We start from the raw sequence: 15395 nt of genomic DNA, 5'->3' as shown, positions 1-15395 counted from the left end.
TGGTTCCCACATCAGTACTCCGTGCTTGCTTCTAATATTTAGGGCCTCTGTGTTTTAGATTATGACAACCGATTGTGGAGTTCCCAACCGATTATTTGACTCAAATTTAGTGCAATTGTCAGTACAATAATTGGTTGGGGACTCCGCAATCGGTTGTCGTAATCTCCAACAAACAGGGCCATATTTGATTTGAAGAAGAAATACGGGTCCTTAGTTCGTAAGGAATGCCTTTGGTAGGGTACGACCTGATTGTAATACAATGAGGCACACCTGATAAGGCATAGGCGTACCACCTTCGACTGATCTAAGCCGTTGGATACCCTATTGCCCGAAAATTACACCAATCATGCAGTCCTAAAATCCAATAATGTAAATTTTTTGTTGTTGAATGTGAACGGTTTCGCCTTTGTGTAGCTTTTGATTGTTCAAGTTTAATGATCAGAATAATTGGATGCTAGGAATGGAAGGTTGCTCTCTAGGCTATAAGATGTCCAAAGAAAACCATATAAATTGGACGGTTCAGATCAATCAAAAGTTGGACCCACTATCCCGTAGTAGGGGCTAGGGGTACAACTTGGGTCAGGTCGGGTCGGGTTGAGCTTTTGCTAAAAATTGAATTGGGATCAACCCAAACCCGACCCGATTTTAAAGGTAAAAGCTAAATCCGAATTCCCAAAAATCGACCCTAGTGGGGGCCCATATTGTATATTGGGAGTTTTTATATGGTATTAAGCCAATATAGTCCAATATTTTTCCAAAAGTACTGTATGGTCCACACCGTAAGATGATCCAAACCGTCCACGTTGTGCCAAAAAATCTTTTCCATAGGATGATCCTAGCACTCCAATCTATAGACTAACAACATTTTATGTAGACCTCTATAGATCAGAGGTTGGGATCATCCTATGGAAAATGAGTTTTTGGGCACAACCTAACTAGGTTGTGACCCATCAAATGGATGGTTTGGACCATCCTATGGTGTGTCCGTAGATTCCATTTTGAAAAATACTAGACTATATGGGCTTACACCAATTTAAAACTAGCATATTCGTATTGGGAAATGCTATCAGAACTACTGTATTTTGATTACCACAGTCCTCACTTTATTAAAAGTATGGTATGGCCCGCACCATACGATGATCCAAACCGTCCATTAGATGGGCACGGCCTAAAATTAAGTAGTTTGTGCCCAAAAATTATTTTCATAGGTTAGTCCTAATCCTCCGACTTTTCAGTCCCTCTACAGATCGGAGGTCAGGATCAACCTATGGAAATGATTTTTTGGGCACAACCTATTTAGGCTGTGGCCCATCTAATGAACCGTTTGGATCGTCCTCTGGTGTGGGCCATACCATACTTTTAATAAAGTGAGGTGTGACCATCATCAAAGTACAGTAGTGCTGACAACATTTCCCTCTATATTTTCAAATTTACAACGAGGTCGCGCCCGCCCCAAAGCATTCCTTTCAATCGCGTTATTCGGTTCGATCGGGTCGGACCGGTTTTCTCATTTCTGGGTTTTAGTTTAGACCGGACCGCTTTTGTGACCATTTATAGTACAAATCCAGCCCTACCGCTTCTTAAAACCCTAGTTCGTCCATACTGAAAAGAAATCTTCCCAGTAAAAAATTGAGAGGTATGAGTATGATGAAGATCGAAGAGGTTCAATCCACCACAAAGAAGCAGAGAGTAGCTACTCATACCCACATCAAAGGCCTTGGTCTCGATGTATTCTACTCTCTCTCTCTCTGTCTCTCTCAATTGCTTTTTTGATATGAAAGAACTGCTCTATCGTACATATTTTTTATTTTGTGGGTTTGATTTATCTGCATTTTGTTGTTGCTGTCTTGGGTAATATGCGCCTTTTTCTTCTGCTTGAGGAATGATGTTGGTTTTTTGGTTTTGTGCTTTTAGGGTTTAGGGTTTGTTTCTAAGCAATGGGTTCTAGGGTTTTGGAGTTTATGTAGTCTTTGCCTTGTTTCTTATGCGTTTTATCTGGTTTGTCAATACAAACAGTAGAAAAAGAACTCAGCTTTTGTTTTTATGGGTTGTACGGATTAGGTTTTTTTTTTTTTTGGGTTTGTCTAGCCTGTTAAGAATATTTTTGTCGCAGTTGGATATGATGGATTATAGATACTTAGGTTCTAGTTTCGGTTTTGTGCTTTTAGGGTTTAGGGTTTTAGGGTTTGTTTTTACGCGATGTCACTGGGCTTTTGGAGTTTATGTAATCTTTCCTTTGTTTTTTCTGCATTTTATCTGGTTTGTCAAATACAAAACAGTAGATAAAGAACTCAGCTTTTGGTTTTATGGATTGTGTGGATTAGGTTTTAATTTTTCTGGGTTTTTGGTTGTCTAGCCTGTTAAGATGATTTTGTCGCACTTGGATATGATGGGTTGCTGATACTTGGTGATGGGGCTCGTAGACGTCCATTACAGGTTTATTCTAGGCAGGGTTGCACTCATGGGCCCCGTAGGGATCTTTCGATTGTTCGTAGGGATATTTTGGGGATTATTTGGTAGTATTAGATTTATTTTAGTCTTTATTGCCTTTTAGGGAATTTTAGTTATTTAGGGGAAAAATTTACATTTTTTTGGGTTACTTTGGATGATTATTCTAGTTAATACAGATTTAAGTGCTTATTTCTTCCCCAAGTTCTCTTCTACGCCCGCTTGAAATAATTTCTATGGTAGTATCATTGAGAAAAAAAGACTATGGTATTATTTTGTTTCTACCTTTTGCTGCATTTATCAGTGTGAGATTCTCTGGTAATTTTTGATATACTTTCCATAATATGTTTCAGGCAAATGGAAGAGCAGTTCGAATGGCTGCTGGATTTGTAGGACAGGTTGAGGCAAGAGAAGCGGCTGGTCTTGTTGTTGATATGATAAGGCAGAAGAAAATGGCTGGCCGTGCACTTTTACTCGCGGGACCACCTGGTACAGGCAAGACTGCATTGGCTCTTGGAGTTTCTCAAGAGCTCGGAAGCAAGGTACTTTTCATCTTCAATTCTTCTTTCCTATCAGTACAACTCTTTTTTATTTTTTTATTCTCTAATCAGAACTACTTTAGTGAATTTCAATTTCAAATTCCTCACTAATATTTTTTCTTCGAATGAAAAGTAAAAAGACGGAAAGCTAAATGAAAATGGCCCATCTAGGTCTAGCAATTTACAGAGTTACAAATCACGTTTAGCTTTTCTTTTTAGCGGTAGCTCACTAACTATTCATTACATTCATTAATAAGAAAGTATAAGACTAACATGGCTCCATAAGACCACTTACCCCACCACATCCCTATCTTATCCCCAAGTAGTTTATGCCACAAAGCATATTTTTCTTCACCAAATATCCAAACTGACTTCCCTAGAAGGGCCATGTGATGCAGGACAATATCTAAACGAGGGAAAATCCTACACTCCTAATGGGATAATGGGTTCAAGGAAAGTTTAGGGCTAACTCTTAAGAGGCTAAAGACACCTACTGGTTAACTAGGGTTGATTTAAGGCAGAATTAATTGGCGGACAGCAGCAATATTGAGGCTTAAATTTCCATTAAATAATGAGAAAGAACACAATTAGCATGAAATAAACCTTAAACATCGGGTAACTAGTTAAGGGCAAAATTAGGCTAAAACGGGGTTTTAAACGTGCGACCAAGTATAATAATTTAAACAGTACCAAAACCTATGAATTAAACCTTATTTTGATGAGAAATCAGCAATAATCCAATGAAAAAAACAGTAATAATTTTCTGCAGCAACAAAACGGGTCAAACCGGTCCAATTTAGGCTACAAGGATATTTTGGTAATTTGGACAGATCTGGAAATTCTGGGTAAATTGCTGTGGGTTAAAAGATAATATGTTTAAATGATGAAAGAAATCAGATTTTCAGCTTTAGGGGGTTGCTACGTTGGCCGATTACGCTTTCAATCTCCAATAGCAAGTTTTGGGGCTTGAAATGTGTGAAAATTTGATTAGCCTTGAAAGGGGTTGTAAAACTATGAATTTTGATTGCTATGACTAAGGTTTAATCCCAAAATAAGTTCTTCAAAGTTTCAAGATGAGATCTTAAACGATGTAGGAGATATTTGGATTTTGGGTTTTTGTATTTTAAGGTTCAAGAACACAAAAAAAATTAAAGAACTAATGACTTACTTGTTTATGGCTGATTTGAGAGGAGAATAGGAGTTAGAAGATGAGAGGAGATTGAGAAGAATGGCTCCAAGCCACCAAGAAGAGAGAAGAGAAATTCCAAGCTTCAATAGCTTCTTTTGCAAAAAACTTTAATTCCTTATTCAATAGTCAAAAGTCTCTTACATTGCTTTCATAAGATATATTTATAAGAAAAGAAACCCTAGAAGATAACTTAAAATTAGAAGCTAATCTCAACCATTCATCTAATCTAAAGCAAAACTAAATAAAGATAAAAACTTACCTAAAACAGTAATCCCGTAATAGACCTATACCACTTCCTAAAACACTCATAACTTGCTCAAATTATATCCAAATCATGTGATCATGGGCCCATGAAATAGGTAATTGAAAAACCTTTCTAATAATACAAAAAACACGCCAAACGGATGAGATTTGATGCCTAAAAAGTAGGCTACAAATAAAATGACGAAAATAGAAAGTAAATAATAAAAAACAACTAAAAGAAAACGTCAACATAGAGTATGTGGCATGTGGCATGTGGCACAACACATGTGGTATATGTAGCATATGTAAACGTCCATCTCTCATGCAAAAATCAGTCATTCTCCTTCCCACAATTTTTTCTTCGCTTGTAAACTTTAAATCCTCGTCCTTTGTTGATGTCCCCATCACCGTGTTTCTTATTGTGAGGTTTCTAGCATTTAGTAACCCCCCACCCACCCACGCACCCACACACCAAAAAACAAACAAACAAACCAACAAAACACCCACCCCCGCATGCAAAGGAATCATCTCCCAAATGATCTAGACCAAAGTCCCAACCGAAGTGGAGGGAACCAACATCCACTAAAGTACCGAAGCACATCACACATGATGCCAAATAAAAGTGGCCGCTTGCAGTGAAGAATAACCGATTAAGTGATCGACCAATTTCTCTTCCAAACACAAGATGCACCTCGTCCTTGACCTCTAGTTGAGGATGAGTGGAAACATGAGTTGTTCCATTAGTTGCAAATCTGACCCTGATATTCTTCCTCCCTTTCTAGACACACATCAAACATGATGCCATTGCCATATCAAAGATTTTTCGCATCTTGCATCGATCTTATACCACATGTCCAACACCTTCAATTCCATCATGATTGGAGGGACACTAATCTATTGTGTAGATTTGGGCCTGTCGCGAGCTCTAGACGAGATTTATCTTCCATGAGGTTCCAATGTTTAAAACGGATTTAATTCATCCATGCATGTAAGGAATGACATAAAGACACACCCACATAGATTTAGCCTTCGTCATCATCGCCTTATACCAACGGGAGAGGAGTATCGGTTAATCCCCTAATGATTTCCTAAAAATTTTCATGACTACGACAACCCCTTTTTCAGACTAAAGATGAAATGTGTTGCCCTATTATTTAGAGCTTTTACTATCATTGCAGAATGAGAGACCCGAATTCGGAGGCCATTATGTTGTTTTAAATAGATTCCATCCAACATGCTTTTAGAAAATTTTTCTCTGCCCACTCATTTTTTGAATGGCAGAATTGTATTACTATGAAAAAATGGGGCAAACCCCACAACCGAGATGGTCAATACAAGAAAGGAGAAAAATGAAAAAAGGAAAAGAAAAGTACAATTGAACACCTCATAGAAGGGTGTCATATAACCAGTGTTCTAAAAAGCGCTGGGCGGAGCTGGGCGGCTGACTGACCTCCCAGCGCCCAGGCGGCGCCTAGGCGTTTCTAGGCGTTTTTCATTTTTTTTTAGATATTAATATATTTTCATAATTTCTTGCATTTTTTTATATAAAATATAAGTACTTGAATACATAACAATCCAAACCATTTTATTCATAAGCACTAAATATTAAATAATAACAAAAAGTCAAAAACTTAATAAGAAATTAAGCTTAAAATACTTAATAATTTAAGTATTTAACAATACAACACAAATCCATAACCAAAAAAAGATTAAGATCCAAGCACTTCTTCAGTTTTCATAAATCATTGTCCTCTTCCTCCAAGACCAAGACTCTATCTTCGTCTGATTCTTCAAACACAATCTCCTCATCCACCCCCTCATCCTCTGTCTCATCATCCAATTGAAAATTATCTTCATCAAGTTCTCTTACATTCCTGGGAATGGTACGAGAGGAAGAAGAAGAACTAAAAAATACACTAAAAAAGGCACCCCTTTTATTTCTTTAGGCACCCCTCTTTAAAAATTAAAATAACTAAAAAGTCACCCCTTTTATTACTTCAAACACCCCCTCTTTTATCACACCGCCCAAACCCGCCCCGCCCCGCCCCGCCCCGCACATCGCCTGGGCGGCCGCCTCATCGCCTGGGCGGCCGCCTAATAACGCCCAGGCGGTGAGGCCGCTTTTTTAAACGCCTAGGGCCTGGGCGGTGCGTTTTTTCCACGCCCAGCGCCTAGGCGGCCGCCCAGGCCGCCTTTTAGAACACTGCATATAACTATAATGCATCCTTCTCAACTCCTCTGCTAGTCTCTCCCTACTCTTTTTTTTTTGAATGGCTCAGAATTTTTCTTCTACCTAGTCTCTCCCCACTCTTTTCCTTCCACAATAGTTGATTGGAATTGATTGTCGAAGTAATTTTCACAACACCACGCCACTTTTAGGCACTCTGGTTGAATTTAGGTCCTTCTCCTTCATATACTTTTTCTTTGAATATCTATTCCTCGATGTAATTATCTTTTACTCCTTATATTCATTCCCCATCAATTCCTACATCCTTGTCAATAATAAGAAGTCACAATGATGCTTCTCTAGTCCCCATAGCTTTAAATTTCGGATGAAATTAGAAATTTCGGCCAAGGTCAATATGAAATACACCATGAATCGGATTTTTACAGGATTTCACTGAAATTCTGAAGTTTCGACAATTTCAACTGAAATTTTGTTTTCACCACCCTTCACAAAATTTCCACCGAAATGTTAAAGATTTCACTGAAATGTGGAAATTTCCTCCAAAATTGCCGAAATTTCCACTGAAATCTTAGACATGTACATTTTAGAAATACCAAATCTTTTAACCTTATTTTACATGATTTCGGCCGAAATTTCCACTGAAACCAAAATATTTTGATTTCTATGGGGAATTAAGCTAATGAGTCACACCATGAAACTTTGGGAGAGGGTAATTGAGCATATACTAAGAAAAGAGACTAAGGTGTCAGAGAATCAGTTCGGCTTCATGCCTGGACGATCGACTATGAAAGCTATCTTCTTGATTAGGCGGTTAATGGAGAGATTTAGAGAAAATAAAAAGGACCGTCATATGGTTTTTATTGATTTGGAGAAAGCGTATGATAGGGTTCCCATGAGTGTTATGTGGTGGGTCCTTGAAAAGAAAAAAAATACTTACTAAATATGTTGATGTGATTAAGGATATGTATGATGGAGCAGTAATTAGTGTCAGAACCACGGATGGCATGTCTAGTGAGTTTCCAATTACATTAGGACTGCACCAAGGATCAGCTCTAAGCCCTTATCGTTTTACGCTAGTTATGGACTTAGAAGCACGGAGCGGGTGCGTGGGCGGGGAAGCATGGGGTCTAGAAGAGTCTAAGTTTGGGAGCGTGTATGTAATATTTTCTTTCTATATCTTTTAAAATTCAAGCACATCAAAAAATAATAGTTTCTAACCATTTTCATTTGTATCTTTCAAATTTAAGTACATCTAAAAGCTAATTTTTAACCATCTTCATTTGTGTGCACTCGTTCCTCGTGCCTTTTGAAGATACACAAGCCTTTCTGCTTACTCCAACGAATTACTTTGAAGAGTTGGAGGAGTTTGATACAAGGAAGTTGGTGATGGTGGGACTTCTAGAGTAATAGAAGCAGCTTGGGAGCGTCATTAGAGCAGTTCCCATCACTCTGGGGTCGCGCTCCCTGGAAGCTCCTTCCTAAGGAGCGCCGAATCGAGGTTCCTGCTTCTAAGGTTATGGATGAGCTTTCGGAGGGGAGGGTATCCAGGATGAGGTGCCGTGGTCTATGTTATTTGTAGATGACACAGTATTAATCGACGAAACCAAAGCTGGAGTAAATGCTAAGTTAGAGTTATGGAGAACTACTTTGGAATCCAAAGGCCTTAGACTGAGTAGGACTAAGAGAGAGTATATGGAGTGCAACTTTAGTAATGTAAGGAGACAGGACAAGGATGTAGTAAATATGACTGGACATGAGGTACCTAAGAGGGATATCTTTCGCTATCTTGGCTCAATTCTGCATAAGGAGAGATTGAAGAGGATGTTAACCATAGAATAAGAGTAGGTTGGTTGAAGTGGAAGCTTGCCTCAGGAGTTCTGTGTGACCGTAAAACCCTACCAAGTTGAAGGGAAAGTTTTATAAGACAGCTGTGAGGTCAGCCATGTTGTATGGCTCAGAATGTTGGCCACCAAGAAGCAGCAAGTGCATAAGATGAGTGTAGCGGAGATGTGAATGCTTGGATGGATGTGCGGCCACACAAGGTTAGATAGAATTAAAAATGAAGACATTCGTAAAAAGGTGGGGGTGGCACCAATTGAGGAGAAGATGAGAGAGCACCGCTTAAGATGGTTTGAAATATCCAACGTAGGCCTTTGGATGCTCTGGTGAGAAGAGGCGACTTGTGCCAAATTGATTGAGTAAAAAGAGGTAGGGGCAGACCGAAAACAACTTGGGTAGAAACAGTGAGGAAAGACTTGATAGTTAGGAACATCACAATAAACATGCCCTTGGATAGGATAGAATGGAAGAAAATGATCCAAGTAGAAGAACCCAACTAGAGCCGGGTAGATTCCTTTCACCTTCTTCATGAATTTTTTCTAAAGGATTCATTTAGCCGACCCCAACTAGTTTGGGACAAAGGCTTTGTTGAGTTGAGGTGGCCAAAACCCTCACTGAAACTGAAATTTAAAACCTTCGGTAAAAAAATCAAGGGTAGCAGCTGTTGTAAAAGGGATTCTATGTGAAGAATTGACATCTACAATTGGGATTAGCAAAATCTTATTTAACTTCTCCTTTATTTGGGCATTTTCGTCATTTTAGAAAAATGACCCCAAAAGCTGTCGTGAGGAGGTTGAAATTCTAGAAAAGAGGGTGGAAATATCATACACACCCCCACACTCGCACGCGCACAGGCACGGGCCTGCCTGCACGCTCAAACACTCCATTCCTTTTGTATGAGACTATGAAACTGCATTTATTTTGGCCAAAGTATCTATGTATATATGATTGTATCAATCGTGGTACCGAATACTTATTTTATTATATCTATTACTTTTATGCAATTCCTAGTGGTCATGTGGATTGGTTAGATACTTTGCTTATACTTGTCTGTGCGTTTGATATCTCCACTTGTGATTCTGAAGTAACTTTGCTTTAAACTTGAAGTGCAGGTTCCCTTCTGCCCTATGGTGGGATCTGAAGTGTACTCATCAGAAGTTAAGAAAACAGAGGTGCTTATGGAAAATTTTCGAAGGGCTATTGGTCTACGTATGAAGGAAAATAAAGAAGTCTACGAAGGAGAGGCAAGTTTTCATATCTACTTTGTTAAGTACTGTACGTGGGAGGCTTGATCTATCCATTTTTTCTTTTGAGAAGATCTTTTTCTCTTTATCTGATTTTTTTCGTTTCTTATTTATTCGGATTTATTCCCATTTAGGTGACTGAACTCTCCCCCGAAGAAACTGAGAGTACAACAGGTGGCTATGGGAAAAGCATTAGCCATGTAATTATTGGGCTTAAAACCGTCAAGGGAACTAAACAACTGAAGTTGGATCCAACTATTTATGATGCTTTAATTAAGGAAAAGGTAATAGCTTTTGCTTTGTTTGTTTGTCAAGTATGTTATTGTAAATGCGTATGATTTATTTGAAATATGCTTCCATATAAATTTTTAAAGCCGTTATGCGTGGCATATTGAAATCCTGGAGGTTAGTAGATTACATATGGAATTTTGAAACCCTCATCTCCATTCTATTACTGAAAGACCTTATTCAATTCACAGCTATATTGTGTTATGCTTCCATATGCATTGAGGTCTCTCAACCAAGTCTCATGGAAAAATATTAACAGTAACTATTTATTCTTTCAGAAAAATATTAAACAGTAACTGTTTGGTTGCACAAACGCTCGACATTCATTGGAATTGCTAATGCCAATGAATGCCGAATCCATGTTTGGTTGCGAATATTACATTGAAGTTCCATTTGACTCCCCGACATGTTCTAGACATCATTATTGCCTTTTTGCACACTTGGTACCCATGTGGCACCAATGTCCCCTCCTCATCTTCCAACCAAATACTACCAAAAAGTTAAGTTTTTGGTAGAAGAATGGTGGAAAGGGTTTATCTTCTCTTTCTCTCTTTCTCTCTATTCCCTATCCTCTCTCTTCATTCTTTTTTTTTTGGGTAATGACACCCCTAGTTTTTCCACTACTCTTCGATAGGACTGTCGTGCAACCAAACACTACTTACCACTATTCCACCATTCTTCTAGACAAACCAAATGCTTGTCTCATCCCCATGACTTCTTATTCTACTTCTCATCTCATCCACGCCAAAGCAAGCAAATAGGCCCTTAGAGTATAATTCAAGATATCCCTAGGATGTCCATGTACATGTTTTTACTATTAACTATATCAATTAGAGAAAATTTGGAAAATACATTCCAAGGTTCTCCACGTGCATGTTTTTTTTTTTTCTATTTCTTTTGTTTAGTAAATTATATATTTTTCCTTTCAGCTGATAATTGGATAAGACTTGCGTATCAACTCCAAATAACTTAATAAATATTAGCTCACCAGATGCGATATCTATCTCAACATTTTTGGGGTTAGTGTAAAATGCTAGGAAGCACGGGTACTCTCCCGGGGCTCCCGCACCCGTACCCGACACGTATGGGGTGCAAGTACGCCCCAGGTACGTCCTGGGTACGTACCCCATTTTAAAAAGAAAAAAAAACCAATTTTGGTTGTTGGGTGCGCACCCACGCGTACGCGACACGTCATGCTTCTTCCTGCTACTTCTCTCTCCTTTCCTGTAAATAACGTAATACCCATCATTTGGATTTATTAAAAATAGTTTCAAGACCCAAATCTAAAAGGAAAAAAGTCAACTCTCCTGTTCTAGTACAAAATTCAAAGAAAAAGGGTCGGGTCAAACTTTTAACTTTCTTAACTTCCAAACGGTGGTGTATTTTTCAAAATTTAAAAATTCATAAAATCTATCGTGTCCAAACATTATTAAATCCCAAAAGTCCGGTAAGAAAAATCTCATAATTTGGTCTCTAAAAATTATTCATCTTGGCAGGCACTGGTCAACACACTGGTCAACACACTTGGCGACAAACTTTTTTTTTCTAATGAATGATATATTGATGCCTCATGTTATGAAATATGGAACGTAATCACTTATGAAATGAAGAGTAATATTAGAATTTTCCATTTTGGTGATGTTATTATTATTTGATTGCTCTACAATTATTTTTTAAATTTTTTATAAATATATATTATTATATTCGGTGTACCTGAGCGTACCCGCACCCTGTTTTTTTGGCAAATCACATACCCGTGTTGTGTCGTACCCACACCCGGTACCGGTACCCGTGCTTCATAGGTAAAATGTAAACTGTATGATTTTTCCAATTTTATTTTTTGTAAAACACACTTTTTGTGCTAATTTTGATTGTCAGACTTTGTCATATGCATGTTGGTTCTGATTGATACCATGTTGACGTCTCTAATATGAGCTACAGGTCACTGTAGGTGACGTCATATACATCGAGGGAAACAGTGGAGCAGTTAAAAGAGTAGGTAGAAGTGATGTTTTTGCAACGGAATTCGATCTTGAAGCAGAAGAGTATGTTCCACTTCCCAAAGGGGAGGTTCACAAGAAGAAGGAGATAGTGCAGGTATATTTTGGTATTTGCTGGAAATCATGGTTTGAAATTTCGGCTGATTTTTTAAAATATTTTTTCCCTGAAATTCTGATTTTTGAGCTGAAATTTTGGCTAAAAAATCAGAAAATTTTGAAATATTATTTTATGGAATTTTGGCCGACGAAACCGAAACTGAAATTTCAATCCTTGCTGGAAATGAAATCATAACACATGCATTACGTGTGTGTTTCTACTGGCTGATACAAATCGCTTAAATGACAAACTTACCAAATCCAGTTTAACCCAACTAAAGCTTAGATTTGCTATTTAATTTCTATTTTCAACCAACTTAATGTTTGCTTCAGCTTTTGTAAACGACAGATATTATGCATAAGTATGGAAATTGATGGTGCAAGTCATTTTCATGCATATAAATTTGAGAACAGTTGGGGTATTTCTTGCCTATTAGCAACCAATAACTTTCAACAAAACTAAGAGCATTTTATACTTCTAATACCACAAATTGCATTGCTGAGATTTTGGACTGTATTGTGTCCGGTCTAAAAAGACAGGACCTGTGTTTATAAGAAACTAAATGAAATACCAGTAATTTGCATGTCTCCTCGAAGAATAAGGGGAACTACAGTCATTTAAAGAAGACAGCAGAGGCCAAGCCAAATGTTCAAGGTGTGCATGTTTTAAGTCAAAATATCCATGCTTATAGTAAAATATCCTACACCAAAATTTATTAATAGTAGCGAGGGAAATAATAAAAACACCCTTTGTTTTGATATTGACATTGCTCCCTTCATAATAAATTTCTCTGATTGGCTGTTGATAGGATGTTGAGAATTGTAGCATCGTGTGAGAAAATTGTAAAAGAATGAAGTGCTAGTATCAAAATGAGGGAGTACTAATGTCATACCCTTATGGTAACATTTGATGGCACACAATGCTTTGTCAGTCCAGTCTGAAACTTGTGTATTCTATAAATCTGTTTTGTTAAATATTTTGCATTTAGGCTTATGCAATAGTCATGTTGGAAGAGATTAAAGGAAATTTTGTTAGTATGCCATCTCTCCTGTAATGGAAACTTCTATATGTCCTGTCACATATAGAAGTTTATGGTTTGCATTGATCTCCTGGCACATTGAGACCTATCATTGGCATTTTGATCTCTTGTCAAGTGGTCTCCTGGATCCTTTATGTTGCTCCTTTTCTCAGTCTGGGTTCTTTTGAGCTCCTTGGAGCTGATTCGTCTCTTTGAGGAGTATTTTGTCCTGAGCCATGAAGCTTGTATCAGTGGAAGAATATGGAGAAGTTTTGTCGATTCAAGATTTTTTTTTTGAATGGCTGACGATTCAAGATTTTCTTTGTGGAAATGCCCGAAAATTTCTCTTTTCGTTCATAAGCTTGGATTTAATCTACATGCTAGGTTCCGGTAGACTGCTGCTTTGTGGAGATTGTTGTTTGGAAAACTTAAGCCAAGTATGCTTCAGTTTTCATTTATTAAATTGTGGGCATTCATTAAATTTTGGGCATTCATGCTTGCAACTCTTTCTAAGAAATCAATTTACTAGGGTGAGGTGGGATGTTGTTTTTAATGTAATAGATAGTGCACGATGCTCTAGACTCATTCTTGTGTTTACTCCTGTACAGTAACATGCTAAGATGTATCAACTATACCAAGACGTCCGAGGACAAAATGAAGATTATGCGGTACATGAGGGCAACCTCTTTAAAGGCAACCGTGTTTCTATTCCTGATTGTTCCCTTACAGAGAAAATTGCGAATTTGGTTCATTTTAATTCTCGATGTCCATGTATCGATATTAGATGAATGACATGGCAATGTGCTATGTTTTGATTTGGGTTTTCTTGAATATTGAATGGGACTGAGGCCCTATTACGCCCAATTACAAGGTCAATTTGAAGCCCGATTAGCTTGTTGGGCCACTCATTGCCAACCTACATATTGTTCCTGTAAGATTCGTCTTTAAGGCACAAATGCCTACTAAAAGTGCACATGCTTTCATCTAATTAGAGTTTGTGATACCTACTGACCCTGAGAATGCATCTACTACTGCCACATTGTTGTTAAAAAACTTCACCTCTGTCGTCACATCCCAAGTTGCTTATAGAGCTTCCATCAATGTTAAGCTTAACTTTATTTCTACGAGGGGGACTCCATGTACTTTTCTTCCAATTTTGAAACAAAAAAGCAACCATGGACACCCTATATCGTGTATTAAAGAATTCAATGCCCTTCTGAAGACGACTTAAATACACGGCTGCCTTATGTTGTTCTCCCATGATGAGGCTCTTGGTGAAGGCATAGCATTGTATGTTGTCTTGAATATTGGACTTCGAATCTGATATGTCTTGTCATTGTAGACGCTGCGTGTCATCGGTGTTGCCCGACTAGGCGATAATACTTGTAGGAGAACTCCTACAATTAGAGAAAGAAAGGTTAAAAATCAATGAGACTGATGGTAAAGCTATACTATAAGTTTTATTTTCCCATAATTTATTTTGTTAGCATATAATTGAGTCTTGATTGCTTGATAACCTGTTGACTGCTGTAAAATGTCCATTTTGTATAAATTTTCATATTTTTATTGATTCATTGTATTAAGTATTAAATTTTATGAGTGAAGACTCAAGACACTTCTATTGTTTCTTATATACTTCTTTGAAAGATACGAACTTTAAATTACAAACAAACTAACATGTATATGCATTATGTATAAAAGAATAAAATGCAAAAACAACAAATGAATAATGTGTGAAATATTATCTGATGCTTCAATTAGTCAAGAAATGAATGTTGATTTTTATCAAAGGTTTGAGAAATGAGTCTCTAAAACCCCTTTAGGACCTTTTTCCAAACTTTGGAATGAAATACAAATGAAGAAAAATTGGTGCCCTGTCATTGTCATCATTTTCTACCACTCCACAATATGCATTTGATGTATAAACACTTATCGGATAATGCATTGTGGGAATTGGATATGTGCTTGAAGTGGGTCCGTGCGGTGATGAATATCTTGGTTCATCTCTTTGCCATTGTTCAAGTGTAGTGTTTTCTTAATTTTTTATAGAGGGTTTGTTTTCCTGTATTGAATTTTTCTCTAGTTTTTTTATTTCTTCATTTCCTCACCAGGATGTTACTCTACATGATTTGGATGCCGCAAATGCTCGTCCGCAAGGAGGGCAAGATATCTTATCGTTGATGGGCCAGATGATGAAGCCCAAGAAGACCGAAATTACTGACAAACTACGGCAAGAAATAAATAAGGTTCTACTATTTGATCTTTGTGTATAATGTATAGCCTATCAATATGCTTTTAACCT

At 37.6% G+C, this 15395-nt stretch overlaps 1 protein-coding gene across 1 annotated transcript in view; it reads left to right on the top strand.

Moving 5' to 3' along the window:
- Window positions 1-1535: 1535 nt before the first annotated feature.
- LOC143858815 (ruvB-like protein 1) overlaps window positions 1536-15395 on the top strand; it is a 33129-nt gene continuing 19269 nt past the window's right edge. Inside the window, exons 1-6 of the mRNA XM_077369529.1 lie at window positions 1536-1728; window positions 2802-2990; window positions 9559-9690; window positions 9825-9974; window positions 11920-12075; window positions 15205-15339. Coding sequence (XP_077225644.1) covers window positions 1639-1728; window positions 2802-2990; window positions 9559-9690; window positions 9825-9974; window positions 11920-12075; window positions 15205-15339 — 852 coding nt within the window. The 5' untranslated portion in view covers window positions 1536-1638. The remainder of the gene's footprint in view (window positions 1729-2801; window positions 2991-9558; window positions 9691-9824; window positions 9975-11919; window positions 12076-15204; window positions 15340-15395) is intronic.

The sequence above is a fragment of the Tasmannia lanceolata genome, unplaced genomic scaffold, assembly GCF_043159265.1.
Source record: "Tasmannia lanceolata isolate RefF3 unplaced genomic scaffold, GAP_Taslan_0.1 ptg000026l, whole genome shotgun sequence".
NCBI classification, from domain to species: Eukaryota; Viridiplantae; Streptophyta; class Magnoliopsida; order Canellales; family Winteraceae; genus Tasmannia; species Tasmannia lanceolata.
The sequence above is the reverse complement of the archived record's forward strand: the minus strand, read 5'-3'. Positions and strand labels throughout refer to the sequence as shown.